General features: G+C 39.9%; 1 protein-coding gene across 2 annotated transcripts; it reads right to left on the bottom strand.

Annotated features, from left to right (window-relative positions):
• Positions 1-335: 335 nt before the first annotated feature.
• LOC127430193 (protein yippee-like 2) lies at positions 336-17,244 on the bottom strand. 2 transcript variants are annotated; one of them, XM_051679768.1, is made up of 5 exons: positions 17,106-17,244; positions 7,533-7,762; positions 7,276-7,319; positions 6,831-6,939; positions 336-1,979 (listed from the first exon to the last, which is right to left on the bottom strand). In XM_051679768.1, exons 2-5 carry the CDS (start codon positions 7,647-7,649, stop codon positions 1,890-1,892), a joined length of 360 nt encoding a protein of 119 aa, XP_051535728.1. In that variant the 5' UTR covers positions 7,650-7,762; positions 17,106-17,244; the 3' UTR covers positions 336-1,889. The 2 variants fall into 2 exon arrangements, with proteins under 2 accessions (XP_051535728.1, XP_051535727.1); XM_051679767.1 differs by lacking the exon at positions 336-1,979 and having other exon boundaries at positions 6,053-6,939.
• Between the last annotated feature and the right edge of the window lie 422 nt (positions 17,245-17,666).

Below are 17,666 nucleotides of genomic sequence, written 5' to 3'. Positions count from 1 at the left end.
CTAAGACGCAATATGATAGGTGTGGTTAAGAAACAGATAAATATTGAAGTCCTTTTTTACCGTAAATCTACACATTCACATTTAGCCACCTACTGGTTGGGGCTGGTCAAAGGTGGAGACTGATAGTAAAAAAGGACTTAAATATTCATCTGTTTCTCATCCACACCTATCATATCGCTTCTGACGATATAGATTTAACCACTGGAGTCTTACGGATTTCTTTTATGCTGCATTTATGTCCTTTTTGGACCTTCAAAATTCTGGTCACCATTCACTTGCATTGTATGGACCAACAGAGCTGAGATATTCTTATAAAAATCTTTATTTGTGTTCAGAAGAAGGAAGAAAATGATACACATCTGGGATGGCATAAGGGTGAGTAAATGATGAGAGAATTTTCGTTTTTGGGTGAACTGTCCCTTTAATTATGTTTATTTGTGTGTCTGAGTGTTTGTGACAGCTGAAGGGACAGGGACCATGAACAAGGAGAAAATATAGACATTATTTTGACTTTTCAATGAATTTCTTTTAGAAAGTAAATTAGTAATGTTATTACTTTCCCATTAAGGAATCAGTAAAGTAATCGGATTACAACTTTAGCAAATTAATTAGTAATTTGTACTGGATTACTATTTTTGAGTGACTTTCCCAATACTGTCACTGAATAAGGACTTAAAAATCATTCACATTTTGGCAGATTATGTATGAATCATTCAGACGAATTTGTGAATTGGATTAATTGAAAAGAACTGACTCAAAAGAACGATTCACTCACAATCGAACTTCACAATGACTAGCAAGCAAGTTTTAGTCTGCCAAAGAGCAATATCTAGAAAAAGTTAGAAATGTTCATGTCTTTTCCATGACTTGTGACATGAGTTTATTCATTTCCATGATTTTTCTAGGTCTGCAAAACAGAATTAATAAACTCCCTGATATTTCCAGGTTTTCCATGACCATAGGAACCCTGTATATTTTTACATTTGCAAAATACAAATCCAGTGAAACTAAAGCATTTTGCGTTCACAAAGCACCTTACAAGCTGACATCTGAGATGGTTTGTGTCCATTTAGAGTGTAAGACAATAAACAAGACAAAATTCTTGCAAAGTGCCCTGAAACTAATTAAATCTGCGGCCAAAGGCTGACAAAAACGATACACGAATGGGGAATTACTAGGCTTAGGATCAATGCATATTTTACACATCGATAATCAGAAAATTTCCCAGATGATTATCAATCTATATCAGCATTTTTTCAGATATAAATAAGGCTACTTGTTGCACAGTATTTTTTGTCCCTTTATCCATATATCTCAACACAACTTTGTTTACATGCACACCAATACGCTGATAACTTTCAATAATCAGCTTATTAAAAAAAATATATAAAAAATACACTGACAACCTGCGTTTACATGACAAACAGCATGTACACACCACTTGCGACAAATTGGATAAGCTCGCTTTCTCACCCTCGTCATATCAGCTGTGCCGACATTTTCTCTACACAGCAAAGACTGCAGATGTTGTACTGTGCATGGTGAGTCATTTGCAAGAGGTAAACTCTGACCTGCATATTAGTCGACTAGTAAAAATGAGTAGTCGTGCAAGCCCTAGTGTATGCATGTGTGCTGTTGTCTGTACACATGTATGTCTATACACCTTGTGTATGCATTCATGTATCTCAGTGTGCTCCCACGTGCCGGTGGCGGCCACACACACACACGCTCTCCTCCAGACACACAAAACCCACCGGGATGGCCTCCTCTCTTGATCCCCAGGACAAGGGGCATGTGTGTCTGCAGGAGAACAGGGTTTAAGAGGGTAATGGCAAACCAAAGTCAGTCATTCACCCACACATTCACCATTCACCCATCATCCAGCTTGCTCAGTCCCAGCCGTTGTCCTTGATCATGTGGGCGAGCTCGATGATGAACTTGCCCTCCTTGTACTTCTGACTGCTCTCAAAGGCATGTTCCTGCCAGGGGTGCAAAAGAAATATGAGCAAGCATGATATTGACTGTAGAACGTTTGTGCAAATGCGTATTATCAGTGCATTGCTCATCCTTATCGTTAGAGATTTGTACAAATCCCCTAACCTGTGTCAGAAAATGGAAAGTCGGGGATACAAAAAAAAAAAAAAAAAAAAAATGAAAATTCAGTCATTATTTTCTCGCCTTCATGTTGTTTTAATCCAGTATGACTTTTAGGGTTTGGTATCATTACAGATTTACCGATTCGATTGATTCCGATTCATCTGCATATATTTTAGTTATAATGTTAATTTTGCTTACACATGAAAACAAATTGACGCTTCTCAATTTCCCTTGGTCATTATTAGCCCCCACATTTTGAATTTTGGCAGCATTTTCGCCCTGAGTGATTTGTGCAGCTTGTTGAGATGTGTGCTATTACTTTTCTTCACATTCAGACTTCTGACTTATGGATCATAAAACATGCAAAAAATCCCAAAGACTTACATTGAAGGGGACCCAAACCATACCGAAGTGCAGTAAGCAACCACATAGCCACATACTGTACTAAAAACACTCAGATCACCTCAGAAGCCCTGGAAACCAACCACAACACCCTAGCATTGTGGCGACTAGTTTTGCACTAGAAAACAACGCTCATATTTTCTTTAGAAAATGTAAAAATCTAGTTTGTTTCAATACTCTCTTATAAAACACACATTTTAGCGTTTCTTGTACAGGTACGAAACACTTCTGTAATACAGTATAAAACATCTCCTCTGCTCCTTAATACTAAGCTGCACGTCAGCATCTAATATCCTGTTTGTCTTGTCTTTTTATAGCTGATGGATGCAGGCAGCAGGCAGTTATCAGATTTCTGTAGAAGGGCACTGGGTCAATCGTCCTTGCTACACTGCAACACAGGCATTCACGCCACCGGTTCAGACATAAGTATCTGACGTGCTTATAAATAACTGGGCCACCATGGGCGAGATGGAAATGTATATCTTTGTGTGTAGGCTTATCGTGTGCCTGTGTTTGTGTCGGTCAAGACTACCAATAATTCAACCGGCAAGGACAATCGGAAAGCCAGTAGTGCTGATATGTGGAAGACAATCAGCATGCAGCGCAGCTGCTGGATGATATGCCTGGAATGTATCCTGCTTAAACAAGCCTCTATGAGCAAGCTTACACTTGCAAAGCAGTGCATATTAAAACTGTGCTATCATCTCCTGTAAAGTGTAATTGTGTATTTGACTCTTGTGACTTTTTTAGTTAATATGAAGACATGCAAACACATAGGAAGTTGAGGTTGAAGTATTTGTACTCGGTGAGTGCAGAGTTTAAAGGTGTAAACATTAAGTTTTAAAGGGATGTTCCAGGTTTAATACAAGTTAAGCTTTATTGCCAGCATAATGTTGATTATCACAAAATTAATTTAGACTCATCCCTTCTTTTCTTTAAAAAAAGCAAAATTCTGGGTAGTTCGAGGCACTTACAATGGAAGTGAATAGGGCCAATCCGTAAACATGAAAATACTCACTGTTTCAAAAGTATAGCCATAAGACAATATGAGTGTTAACATGATTTTAGTGTAATAAAATCGCTCACTTTTTCTGCGTAAAGTTATAGCCAATTTTACAACTTCATTGTCATGACGACGTAACGCTGCAAAAGTTAAAAGCTTAAAACGGCTGTAAAAATGACAACTTAAAGGGTTAGTTCACCCAAAATGAAAATGATCTCATCATTTACTCATGATATCCCAGGTAGTGGTCAACCGATATGGGTTTTTAATTGCCGATGCCAATATCCAGAGAGCAGGGTGGCCGATAGGCCGATATATCATACAATTTAATATAGTAAATAACAAACATAAAATTGCTAAACATTTTTTATATATATATATATATATATATATATATATATATATATATATATATATATATATATAAAAACTCTTATTTAGCACTATATTTACTCAATTTCACACAAAACTTATATTTTAAAAAAACGTAAAAAATAATATTGTATTTTAAATGGTAGATAGCTGTTTCTTCTGATTTCTGTTTAGTCATCAAATTTATTTGTAATAAATATATTAGGAAGAAGGAAATAACAGTACACACAGTAGTCCAGCAACCATGGATGGCATGTCCACGTTAGCAATCGCATTTACTCCAAAAATATAGAATCAAACCAATTGTACATACAGTTCATAGTGAATAAGCCATTTACTTACAGCACACGTGAAGCGCTTTTACCTTGGGCTGCATCCGAAAATGTAGGCAGCTGACTTGCTACATTGCTGCCTAATCAGTTAATGGCTTAACTAACAGCTGTTTTAAATGAATGGAACTCTTAAGGAAACTGGTCTCTGAACAGCACCTTATTTTCATCCTACCTCCATATACAGCCTCTGGAGGCAGCATTTTCCTGGTTTCGGACACAGCCTTGAAGCTGCACACACGCACTCATGCGTGAGCTGCAGCAATCTCCTGACAGTTTAAACGGCCTGGATTGCCTGCTTGGATTGACACGGACTGACCGTTTTGATTTGTGAATCAGATCAACTTTTGATCCTGATCCTGAAGTTTTGATTTTGGCTGATAGAATATGCGCTTCAGAGAAAGACACTAGATGAGCACTCGACAGGAAGAAAACTCTGGATTTTTGTGAGGTTCGTGAATTACATCTGTTTAAATGAGATATCTACATATTTGCAAACGGTATATAATACAAGTTTTATTGATATTTGCCTTTTATCATTAGAAAAGAAAGTTAAAGGTAACAGGGAACTGTTGATGAGAGGCTGTTAGAATACGTGCTTTAGAGGTAAATAAATGAGCACTCCACAGGATGCTGGATTTGCTCAAGTTTTGTGAGGTTTGTTTATTACATCTGTTTAAATGACATATGCACATATTTGCAGACGGTATATAATATTTGTTTTATTGATATTTGCCTTTTTATCATTAAACAAGACATTAAAATTTACAGGGAACTGTTGAGGAGAGAAAGGGAGAATGAAACAGGCGAGAACTTAAACATTATGAGCTCAAACGCATTTGCCACGGCTCTGATATGCGGACCATTTAAATGACACTGTCTTGCACGCTGGTCTATTATTGTAGTAACATGATGGCACGTAACAAGAAAACGAACCAAGACTGGTCGTTTACATGTCTCAGTCGCTTCATATGCAAGCAGGTGATTATCGGCGCCCTCAAGAAACAAATTGGCTAAATGGGAAAATATATCGCCTCTGCGATATATCGGTCAACCACTAATCCCAGGAGTGTCTGACTTTCTTCTCCAGAACACATTTGAAGAAAAATAGAAAAATATCTTAGCTCAGTAGTGCAGGTCCTTAAAATGCAAGTGGATGATGATCAGACTTTTGAAGCTCCAAAAAGAACAGACAGTCAGCATAAACATCATTCATACAACTTCAGCGGTTAAATTAATGTCTTCTAAAGCAACATGATTGCTTTTGGTGCGAAAAAGAAAAATATTTAAGTACTTTTTTAACTCTAAATCATGCTTCCGTTCTGCAGTTCGCATTGACATTTGAAACACGCTAGAACTGACTCACGTGCTTCACAGCTGGAAGAGCTGTGCTGTTTACAAGTGAGGAGGAACGCTGTACAGAAGCTTCGTTGGTTTTAGTTTAGATCTGTATTTATCTGTTTCTTTACTCACAATGGTGCGTTTGTGTGCTTCTCCTGCTGAGATTACATCAGTAACATGCCAAAATGCGAATACGTCACATGAGAGATCGCGTGAACTCCACCCTCTCGTGAAGCTTACCAGAAGCGTTGGATTATAGTTAAAAATTCCTTAAATATTGATCTTTTTTGCACCAAAAGCGATCGTATTTCTTTAGAAGACATAAATTGAACAGCTGGTGTTGTATGGATGACGTTTATGCTGACTGTCTGTGATTTTTGGAGCTTCAAAAGAGAAATCTCCATTCACTTGCATTTTAAGGACCTACAGAGCTGAGATATTTTTCTATTCTACTTCAAATGTGTTCTGCTGAAGAAAGAAAGTCATACACACCTGGGTTATCATGAGGGTGAGTACATGATGAGAGAATTTTCATTTTTGGGAGAACTATCACTTTAAACAACTTTATAGCTCAAATAATACACGAATTTTAACAGAAGAATTAATGTAAGTCAAAATTATAAGTTTCACATTTCTGCATTTAAACCCTCCAAAAATTTGCCCCATTCACTTCCATTGCAAGTGCCTCAATGTAATGGTAATCAACATTATACCACAAATGCAGTCGATTGAGCTTAACTTGTATTGGAACTTGAATGTTCCTTTAACAGGGCCATATTCCGCATGTTTGTATCTGAATTCCACTCACAATCCATTTAAATCTGACCATGTTTCAGGGTTCCCACACCTTTTGACCAATTAATTTCCATGACTGTTGTGATTACTTGATATGGATTTATAAAAATCATTTTATAGAGATTGCACTCACAAAGAGTAATTTTTAGCAGATCAAATTTTATATTGCAGTCAAAAAATTATATGCAATTACAGAAAATTACTTAAGTTGGCCTGGAAATGCCAGTTTTAAGTTCCCTGATATTTACAGCTTTTTTCATGTCTGACCGAACCCTGATTTTTAAAATTCATTCCACAGATTTCCCCCCAATATTAGAGGGGAAATGCAACAACAAAACAAAATGTCAGCAGATTCCATTTGCGTCTTTTCACATAATAACTGCCATACGTTCTGAAAGACTTGTTTGCAGCTTAGTTTCCATAAATGGTCTGAGCAGACTGGGGAGGAAACAAATGCACTTCACTTTCATTGTCTGTGAGTGTATTCTTACATATTTCCACCCCAGTGTAGTTTTGCAGTTTTCACAGTAGATGTCTGCCACTGCATGGAGCCCTGTGAGCAGAACCCTCTCCTCTGCAGGACCACATCCCACATTAACCCTGAGGAATGAGACACAACCATGTACAGGAAGGTACAATGAGGACTGAGGAAGTGTAGTGCACATAACTTAATGTGTAAACTCTATTCATGTCAAACTGCTTAAAATACATAAATGTACAAGTAAATACCCAGGGAAGAGATAAAGAGATGGCAACTATTTAAATGAAATACAGAGATATGTTGCTGTAGCTTAACTGGTAGTGCATTGAGGTAGTTACGGGGGTTCGGTTCCCAGGGGCCGCACATACATGACAAAAATGTTTACTTTGAATGCAATGTGAGTTGCTCTGTATAAAAAAAAAAAAACATCTGGTAAATGTACAGAGAGAACTTACACAGCGTTGAACAGATATGCTCTGCCCTGACTTCCTTGAAAAGACTAAAGGAAAAAAACGAGAAAAATTACTATGAGAATTGCATATTACATTGCTTTTGAATGTTCATTTGAAGATATTTGCTGTGAAGTTTATCACCTTGCTAAGCAGAACTGTCGTGACATTATGTGTGAGATTTGTGCAGTTAACAAACATGTTTGTTCCCGCCCTGTTATTGCCCCTCTTGTCAGATCATTCATTTGCAGCTCGTTAATCACCTTAGAGATGAGCTCGTCATGGTTGGCAAGGTGCGCCCTGCAGTGGATGCAGCTGTAGGTGCGATGGCAGCTGGGCAGGTAGGCCTGGAAGGTTTTGGAGCGCGTCATGGTGACCATGGGCCGGGTCGGTGGGCGGTGCAAGAAGGGGCTGCCGGCCCAGGTCGGCTCACAGGGGAAGCACCGCAACACACAGGTGAGGGCCGTGGTGGGGCGGAGTGGGAGGTAAACACCTGCACACACAGAGCAGAATCCTGGGATGAGCTGTAGACTACGTTACGACATCCAATACGTAGTGGATTAAATCCATGTTTTAAATGTTCTGAGCCGTGATATACTGGATGTTTTAATGCAAACATTTTATTCATTGTGCTACAGACCACAGCGAGGACTGCTTGGAACTTCGTCGTGTCGCTCGCCACGCCCACATCTAGTCGCTGAGGTCGCTGTTGCTCGTGTCGCCGGAAGTCGCCAGCTCTCATTGAAAATGAATGGGATTGTGTCACTTTGTCGCTGGAAGTCACTCCATGCGTGTACGGGGCTTAAGATATAAACTTCGCCATGTAACTCATTGAGTCTTATTTAATTAAATTACGTTACTAGGACAGGGCTAGTTGTGATTTGTGTGTAAGTGAATAAAAGTAATTTTTGTTGTAGAGCCTCTAGTGTTCATATTCACCTGGAAACTGCCACGATATCTACAAAGAGCCACGTAAAAATCAGTCAATAGGTACATGAGACCAGCTTGAATTAATCCCGCAACGTTTGAACTATTGACATGAATGATACCTTAGATTGTGTGGCTTATTGAGGAGGGGTGTTCTATAACTTTTTTAAAGCGTTTCGTCTTACAATTAAGCATGTGGACGTTAAAATTAGCAAAATAAATAAATAAAAAATGTAAGAGGGACCAGAATTGGGTCAGTAAGCAACCATGTAGCAAATACCAGAACACCCTACCAACTGCTTATCAACATGTTAAAAATCACTCATAGCAAAGCACAGCAATTCCCTTCCAACCACCCACAACATCATGGTGGTGACTTTGGCATGGGCAAGCACCATTCATTTTCTTCCAAGCATATAAAAAAATCTAGTCATTTTTGCAATTCCATTTGGTGCCACTAGTGGTGCAGAAATTACACACTTCACCTTTAAAAAAAGAGAGAGTTTATATGCACTAGTCAGATTTGTTTTTCTTACATTGCTCCCTTCAGTTAGAAGGCTTTGTTGAGGCAGGGGTGAGCACGTCTTAAAGAGTCCACATGAAAAAGCGGCTCTTATGTTCTGTCTATTGTTTCCTCGCCAAAGTGTGGGGCTTGTGAATAAAGAATCTACTGATAGACCGAAGCGTTGTCCCACACAAAAACACAACCATAGGCCAATGGACAGTGACATGTCCACAAATAAACTCTCTCGCATTCCGGTGACCTGCTCTTGCCCCATATCCACACCCTGACCTAAAGGGTATTTTGGGCCTCAGTGAGCTCTAAAGTTTGCTCAGGATGTGATGCAGAAAAGACCCTGTGTTGTTTTCTTACAGTTTACTGTCAACCAAACGATTCACTTTGTGACACTGCTGTGCTAACTGCATAGTAGATGAGAGATTGGATTTCTTGTTCTTTCACACACAAAGTTTCTAGATAAAGGTTTTTATTTGTTCAAAGTTAATACTGGTTCCATCTTCATATTGTATTTAAATTTAAATATAAGATTGTTTTGTATAGAAAAATCAATTTGTGGTTCACGAGTTCACTGGTTCATATAGTCCTGGAGCGCATTAAGGCAAACGGATTTGCTGTGCTGTCCATAATGGAGAGGCTTCAGCACAGGACTGGGCTTGAGCTCTGAGCCCCACCACCAGACTGTGTGACTAAAGCAAGAAAAAGGACAATTTTGGAATAATAATGGTATAGACATTATAAAGTATAAAGATGGAGAGGGGGAGGTGGAGGATATCATCTCCAGTGCGAGGGAAGCAGCCGCTTATATATGTTTGGGATTTGATTAGCAGGACTAGATAAACAAGCTCCTCTGAACTTACATTTGGAACTTCATTAAGAGTGGAATACTACAGAAATGAGCCAAAAGTTTTAGGCACGACACAAAGTGGAGTAAGGGTGATTTTATCCTAGGGGTTGACCGATATATCGGTTTTATCGTTTAATTGGTGCCAATAGTTGCTATAATACCGGATTACCGGACAATTATTACAAGGGATCACTGATCTACTATTGGTGAATGATGATCTACTGTTGGAGAAGAATTAATGATAATGGAGTTTTTAATTCAGTTTTTCATAATTTTCATCAGTTTTACTCAATCCTCCCATGTTCATTTTACTCGAAAAATTCATGTAGCCAAGGGAACCTAAATTAACTGAGTTGATTCAACTAATAAATAGTGTCTTGCCAGCTTAATCCATTTACACTGGCGGCCAAAAATTTTGGAATAATGTACAGATTTAGCTGTTTCAGAAGGAAATTGGTACTTTAATTCACCAAAGTGGCATTCAACTGATAACAAAGTATAGTCAGGACATTACTGATGTAAAAAACAGCACCATCACTATTTGAAAAAGTCATTTTTGATCAAATCTAGCCATCACTCCAACACCTTATCCTTGATTAATCATGCTAAATTGCTAATTTGGTACTAGAAAATCACTTGCCATTATATCAAACACAGTTGAAAGCTATTTGGTTCGTTAAATGAAGCTTAACATTGTCTTTGTGTTTGTTTTTGAGTTGCCACAATATGCAATAGACTGGCATGTCTTAAGGTCAATATTAGGTCAAAAATGGCAAAAAAGAAACAGCTTTCTCTAGAAACTTGTCAGTCAATTATTGTTTTGAGGAATGAAGGCTATACAATGCTTGAAACTGCCAAAAAAGATTTCACATGAAGGTGTACACTACAGTCTTCAAAGACAAAGGACAACTGGCTCTAACGCAGATAGAAAGAGATGTTGTGACAGAGGTCTCTGTCGCCTGCCGGGACAGCACTAACAATCCTGGCCCCATCTAGTTATCTACACGTCATCTCCTCACACATTTACAGTTGTTTCGCCTTTCCCTCGGGTGCACACTTGGGACTGCACTACCACTCTATTTGTAATGGTTTGTCCCCAGTGGGTGGAGCCTCCGCTTTATAAGCGCGGCTCTCTCTCACATTAGGGTTCTTTTTGAGAGGAGTAAGAGTGGTGCCATTTTTCCCGAGTAGGGTGTTTGTGTTTCTTTGTGTAGAAGGAAATCCAGCCAAGAGCTGTGTATATATTTTTGTAAACATTTTTGCGCACTTTTGGGGACTGACTGGGAAAAACGGACATTGTAAATAAACATCCTTGCACCGACATGCTATTGTGGCTGAGCCATCATTCAACATGCCTCATCACAAGTGGTGTCAGAAGTGGGATGGCTAGCCGCAAAACAGTGCCCATTGGGAAACGGACCAGGAAGGGTTTAAGATCCTAGAAGGATTCTGTACAGGAGGCTTGGGACACACTGGACGAAGGAGAGGAAAATTCATGACTATTGGGGCTGAAATGTATGTTGTGGAAAATGGTGTTCTGTATGTTCTGTCTGATGGTGTTAAACGTCTTGTTGTGCCTGAAAGTTGCAGGTCCCTCATTTTACATCTTGCACACACCATACCTTGGTCAGGACACATAGCACACCAGTAAACATACCACAGAATTAGTTCCCGCTTTTACTGGCCATCAATGTACACAGATGTGCTTACATTCTGCTCCACATGCCCTGTCTGTCAGAAAACAAGTGCGATACACAGGTCAGCCCGAGCTCCGCTGTGTGCTTTACCCGTGATCTCCTCTCCATTCGAAAGGATTGTCATGGATATAGTGGGACCGCTGGAGAGAAGCAGTACCGGCAACCAATACATTCTAGTTATCTGTGACTACGCGACCCAGTACCCTGAAGCCTTCCCTCTACGCACCACCACCACTGCCAAGGTAATCAGTGCACTTGTTCAGCTCTTTTCCAGAGTCGGCATCCCAGACGAGATCATTACCGACCAGGGCACCAACTTCACATTCCGACTCATGAAGCTACTGCACCGACAGCTTAGAATCACTCCCATTCAAACCAGTCCATATCACCCGCAGACAGACGGACTTGTAGAAAGGTTCAATCAAACTCTCAAAAACATGTTAAGAAAGTTTGTCAACGACACCTGTAAGCACAGGGATAAATGGTTGCCTTTTCTGCTCTTTGCGTACTGAGAGGTGCCCCAAGCTTCAACAGGGTTTTCGCCTTTTGAGTTGGTGTACGGTTGGTCTGTTCAGGGCCCACTGGACCTGTTAAAGAAGAGCTGGGAGGAGCCAACATCATCTGCTAAGGGAGGGCAAGGCATCATCCAGTATGTGCTGCAGATGAGAGACTGTCTGGAGGTGTACCGAGAACAGGCCCGAGAGAACCTCGAGACAGCCCAAAATGCCCAGAAGTTGTGGTATGACCAGCATGCCCGACACAGAGAATACCAGGCTGGACAGAGGGTGCTGCCGTTGCTGCCGTCATCTACGAGCAAATTGTTGGCAAAGTGGCAAGGACCATACACCATTCTCAGGAAAATGGGACTAGTCACGTATGAGGTTCACCACCCAGACAAAGGAAAGTAGAGCCAAGTCTACCATGTCAACCTCATCAAGGAGTGGCGAGAGAAGACTCCTGAGGGGAAGAAGGCCTTGATCGCATGCAAGGTGATCCCAGAAGATGAAGAAGATGATGACAGAGTGGATGACGAGGCTGTGAGACGTCCTCAGTCTGTGGTGAGTCTGGACCACCTGGAGAGGGACCAAAGGGAGAAGCTGGCAGAGATCTTTGCTGATTACCCTGAACTTTTCAGACCCGAGCCCGGGAGAACTAATGTGTTGGAGCACACCATCCACCTGACAGATCCTACTCCTATTTGACAGAGGCCATACTGTGTACCAGAAAGCCTTGTAGCCCCGCTGAAAAAGGAGATTAATGTGATGAGAGACATGGGAGAAACTGAACCATCAACTTGCGCATGGAGTAGTCCGATTGTTCTGGTCCCGAAGAAAGATGGATCGCTAAGGATCTGTCTGGACTTTCTGTCCCGATTGCCGAGCTTCGTCAATCCAGGAGAGGAGGTAGGTAATGTGACAGAGGTCTCTATTACTGGCCGGGACAGCACAAACAATCCCGGCCCCATCTAGTTATCTACACGTCATCTCCTCACACACTTAATGTTGTTTAGCCTTTCCCTTGGGTGCACACTTGGGACTGCACTACCGCTCTATTTTCATACATGCACACACGCCCATTATACATCGCTTTTGCCTGCTAATTTGCCATCCCAATAACCACACGCACACACCAGATAAGTGAATCACAACATCTTTATTTACTCATCTGTATATTTGTTAGTCTATGTCTTTGTGCTGTGGATTGTCCGTCTTGTAGCGTCTTCAGGGTTCAGTCTGCCGAGGGTACGGCAAGCGCGAGGGGCTAAATGCAGGCGGTGGTTCGCGAGTCCTTAAATTTGGGATTTCCCGCGCCGCGCGATGCCTCTGGCAACTGGACGGGCTTAAGTTTTATGTGTCTGGGGGGGAAAAAGGGGAAAAACTCCTTTTAGTTAATATACAGAACTATGGAAAATGTGATTAATAATATGTATGTTCATATCATGTGCATAATATATGCTTAAATGTAGATGTGTTATGTGTATGTATATGATGGGGTAAACTTACCTTTTTGTTGAAGGTTGATCTGCTGATTCTTACCTAATACTTACCATGCAATGTTTTTTTTTCCCAGTGGGTGGAGCCTCCGCTTTATAAGCGCGGCACTCTCTCACATTAGGGTTCTTTTTGAGAGGAGTAAGATGTGCAAGAGTGGTGCCATTTTCCCGAGTAGTGTGTTTGTGATACTTTGTGTAGAAGGACATCCAGCCAAGAGCTGTGTATATATTTTTGTAAATATTTTTGCACACTTTGCGGACTGATTGGGAAAAACGGACACTGTAAATAAACATCCTGCACCGACGTGCTATTGTGGCTGAGCCATCATTCTTGTACAGAGAGTTTTTACCAAAACGCCTTATCACAGATGTGGAAGGCCAGATGTACAACTAAACAAGAGGATAAGTACATCAGAGTCTCTAGTTTTAGAAATAGATGCCTCACATGTCCTCAGCTGACAGCTTTATTGAATTCTACCCACTCAACACCAGTTTCATGTACAACAGTAAAGAGAAGACTCAGGGGTGCAGGCCTAATGGGAAGAATTGCAAAGAAAAAGCCACTTTTGGAACAGAAAAACAAAAAGAAAGGTTAGAGTGGGCAAAGAAACACAGACATTGGACAACAGATCTGCATCTGAGATTGTATTCGTTTTGGATTCTTGTAGCCTCTATGTCTGTGCCCTTCACGGAAAGGAACAACTGAGATTTTTTTTAAACATTCAATAAATCGATTTTAAAAACTATCAGCCGATTAATCGGTTATCTGCCTTTCCCACCACCTTAGATATGGGTATCGCCAAAATCCACTATCTGTCGACCTCTTGTAAAATCACTAAAACACATGGACTCAAGTGACTTTTATAAAACAGCAGCAATATATAATAAAAGACACCAATGTTCATTAAACAGCTAAATTTGTTATTAATGCACCATCAAAAAGACAGTAAATAAGGCAACAGAGGCTGGACAACAAGTGAATGATGGGACACAACACAAGGATGCATGTTTTCCCCTCTTTTCTGTTGCTGCTCTGTTATCCTCATCAGCACTGCTCCGGTTACATAAGGAAGGTCCTTGTGGTGCACAGGCCTTGAAATGATAAGTGATTCAGCCCACTCTGTCACAATGAATGCATCACAGCAATTAGCAGACCCTCTAGGAGACATTAGGGGGGAATTAAACAAAATTAATGCTGGTATTTATGTTCTATGCTAGTGTATGTTCTATCTTGAGCATCCCAGACCATGTTCTTGTTTTTGGAATGCATTCCCTTGTGTGATCTGTGGTACAGTTAATGTGTTGGATCAGTGCACAGTTTTTGAAGTGTTTGTGCCTGAAGGTTCATCACTGCGCATGAATCAGAGCGCCACTGGTGTTTTGTCTGCATGATGAAATCATACTGAATCTCTCTCCCTTTGCTTGTATTGATCTTCCTTGATCTGTAATGGCAATATGAGACCTGGATTCAATTTAAAGCTTTCTGACTAAGGAGGTATACAAACACAAAATCCATGAACTGGTAGGAGAAAATATTCCAGAGCACTGAAAGGTTGATTTAGAGAGGGTTGATTATGATTTCTTAGTCATTCATTCAGCAAACAGTCAAATTTCCCATAGTTACGTGTAGACAGAATCACAAGTCTAGACCAGTGAGTAATTCCTTGAGCAAAAAAATCATTATTAAAGGGATAATTCATCCAAAAATGAAAATTCTGTCATTTACTCACCCTAATGCTGTTCCAAACCTGTATGACTTACTTTCTTTTTGTGGAACACAAAATTTTTGCCTCAGTCACTGTTTACTCTTATTAAAGGAATAGTTCACTCACAAATGAAAATTCTCATCATTTACTCACCCTCATGCCATCCCAGACGTATGACTTTCTTTCTTCTGCAGAACATAAAGATCTTTAGAAGAATATCTCAGTTCTGTAGGTCCATACAATGCAACTGAATGGTGATCAAAACTTTAAAGCTCCAAAAAGCAGATCAAGTCAGCATAAAAGTAATCCATACGACTCCAGTGGTTTAATCCATGTCTTCTGAAGCAATCCAATCTGTTTTGGGTGAGAACAGACCAGAATACAACTCATTTTTCAATGTACATCTTGCCATTGCAGTCTCTAGGCATGATCATGATCACCATTACACTTCGTAGTGCTTGACACATGTGCAGAGTGTTAGATGGCACTAGGAAGTGTAATCGAGCTTGAAATCATGATTGCCAAGGAGACTGCTGATGTCAAGATTTAGGCTATAGAGAAAAAGGAGTAATATTTTGGTCTGTTCACATAGAAAATCAATTGAATCGCTTCAGAAGATATAGATTAAACCACTGGAATTGTATGGATTACTTTTTTGCTGCCTTTATGTGCTTTTTAGAGCTTCAAAGTTTTGGAGGGTGAGTAAATAATCATTTTTGGGTGAACTATTTCTTTTAAATGGAGAACATATAGTCTGCTTTTTTCCTTCTTTTGTCTTCCATGGAAGAAGGTCATAAAGGTTTGCAACAATATGTGCTCATGTCATGTGAGTAAATAATTACAGAATTGTAATTGTGAGGTGAAAAATCCCTTTAACTTTGAGACACGATTCCTAATCTGCATTTCTGTCAGAATTTCTGCAAAATTTTGTAATTTCGCAATCAAATTAATAAATGAATAATAAAAAATAAAAATAAAATGTGTAATTACTCAACCACATTAAACAGCCTCATGCAATTTTCTGAGTGGGACATGAAAATTCACATTTTCTGCTTTTCATGCTTATCTTTTTCTCATGTTTCTGATGATCATAAATGCAGCTCATCACACATAGATTGACACTTGGTATAATAACAAGAGACAGTTTAGTACCAGAATGAAATACTGCCGAAAATCTAATCTCTGCATGGTCTCTCTGCAGACCGGACTGAATTTGACAGTGTGCTTCGGGAATCACAGCACTTGACAGCATTCAAGTTCTCCAAATGGGTTTGTCCACTGGTCATGTTAGAGACAGCGAGAAAGCTTGTAAATATAAAACAATCATGAATTATAGTCATTGTCTTCTTGCAATTGTAAATGTAGACTGGAGATCTTAGCTCCACTAAACCTGAAGCGCTGATAACAGACAGTACAGTATGTGGGGCAGGATTTCAGCCACACTGCACCTGGCATATTTTGCATACAGTATAGCAGCCCAAATATGCATTAAAAATGTGACCCCTGTCATCAGAGCCATAAACAACATTTTAAATGAATATTTGAGGTTAATAACATACCAGACCAATACTTCCAATGGTCTGACTGTAAAATGTGTGCCTTGTTGTAATGAGATCATCTTTAACATCACATTAAATCTACTTCTCAATGCTGCAATAACACATCAACCTCAAGTCAATAGCTGTGATGCCTACTTAGACAGCATTTTTGGGCACCAATGAATATATATATATATATATATATATATATATATATATATAAATAATGACCAGGACATTTTCTTGAAAGGTTTTGTGAGAATGACATTTAGATCAGTGTCAGAGAACAAACATGTACCACACTTGAAGCGCTCTGATGCTGCAGTGATGCTGATGGCGCAGACACGAGCGTGGATGTTATAGTGGAGGTGTGAGATAAACAAACATCAGCATTACCACTGCGTACCTGCATCGCATCGCATCGCATCACATCACATCACACCATCCAAAAACACACATCACTGTGCATCTCTCAACAGAACTGAAATACAAAACCGTATTCGAGACCTCGAAGTCAATGTGCGTGCATGACTGCACCTTATTTGCATTAAGCAGATGACTCTCCCTAAGTTTCATATGTGGTTACTTATAAAAGCATCTCCCACATTTACCTTTGAAAAGAAGAAAAATGAGGTCGTGAGATGTAGATACGTCCTCCTCTTGAGTTAAAGTGAATCAGGATTTACAGCAAACTTTGCGTGTGCATTCCAATCCCGGAAAATGTCCTCCCTCTCTCCTCTCGCGGTCAGTGTGTATATAAACCAGCGCATGAAACAAGTTTTGTCAGGGCTCGATTAAACTGTACCTCACCTAAAGAGGAACTGACAGCTGCTTCCACCAATCACTGAGACGCAGAGGTATGGCAACACTACGCTGATTGGTCGGAGAGCGCAAAAACATCCAATCATATTTGTGCTGTTCTCTACCTGCAGCTTCAACTGAAATAGTTCAAAACCTCATTTAGTCGACAGTCTTTCGGGGTGGGGGAGGTAAGTGTAAGATATTTGGTTTCACTCAAGACTATGATGAATGTCTTTATGGTAATTGGCAATGTAACTAAATAAGTTTAGTGCAGTTTCAATACTTTATAGAGGCCTTATAAACAGCAGGATGAATGACCAAAAGAGCAACAACAGTAAAGAGAGTTGTGAATGGCAAACAACCATGACGAG

The sequence above is a fragment of the Myxocyprinus asiaticus genome, chromosome 39, assembly GCF_019703515.2.
Source record: "Myxocyprinus asiaticus isolate MX2 ecotype Aquarium Trade chromosome 39, UBuf_Myxa_2, whole genome shotgun sequence".
NCBI classification, from domain to species: domain Eukaryota; kingdom Metazoa; phylum Chordata; class Actinopteri; order Cypriniformes; family Catostomidae; genus Myxocyprinus; species Myxocyprinus asiaticus.
Note: the sequence above shows the minus strand (reverse complement) of the source record. Positions and strands in the feature narration are given on the sequence as shown.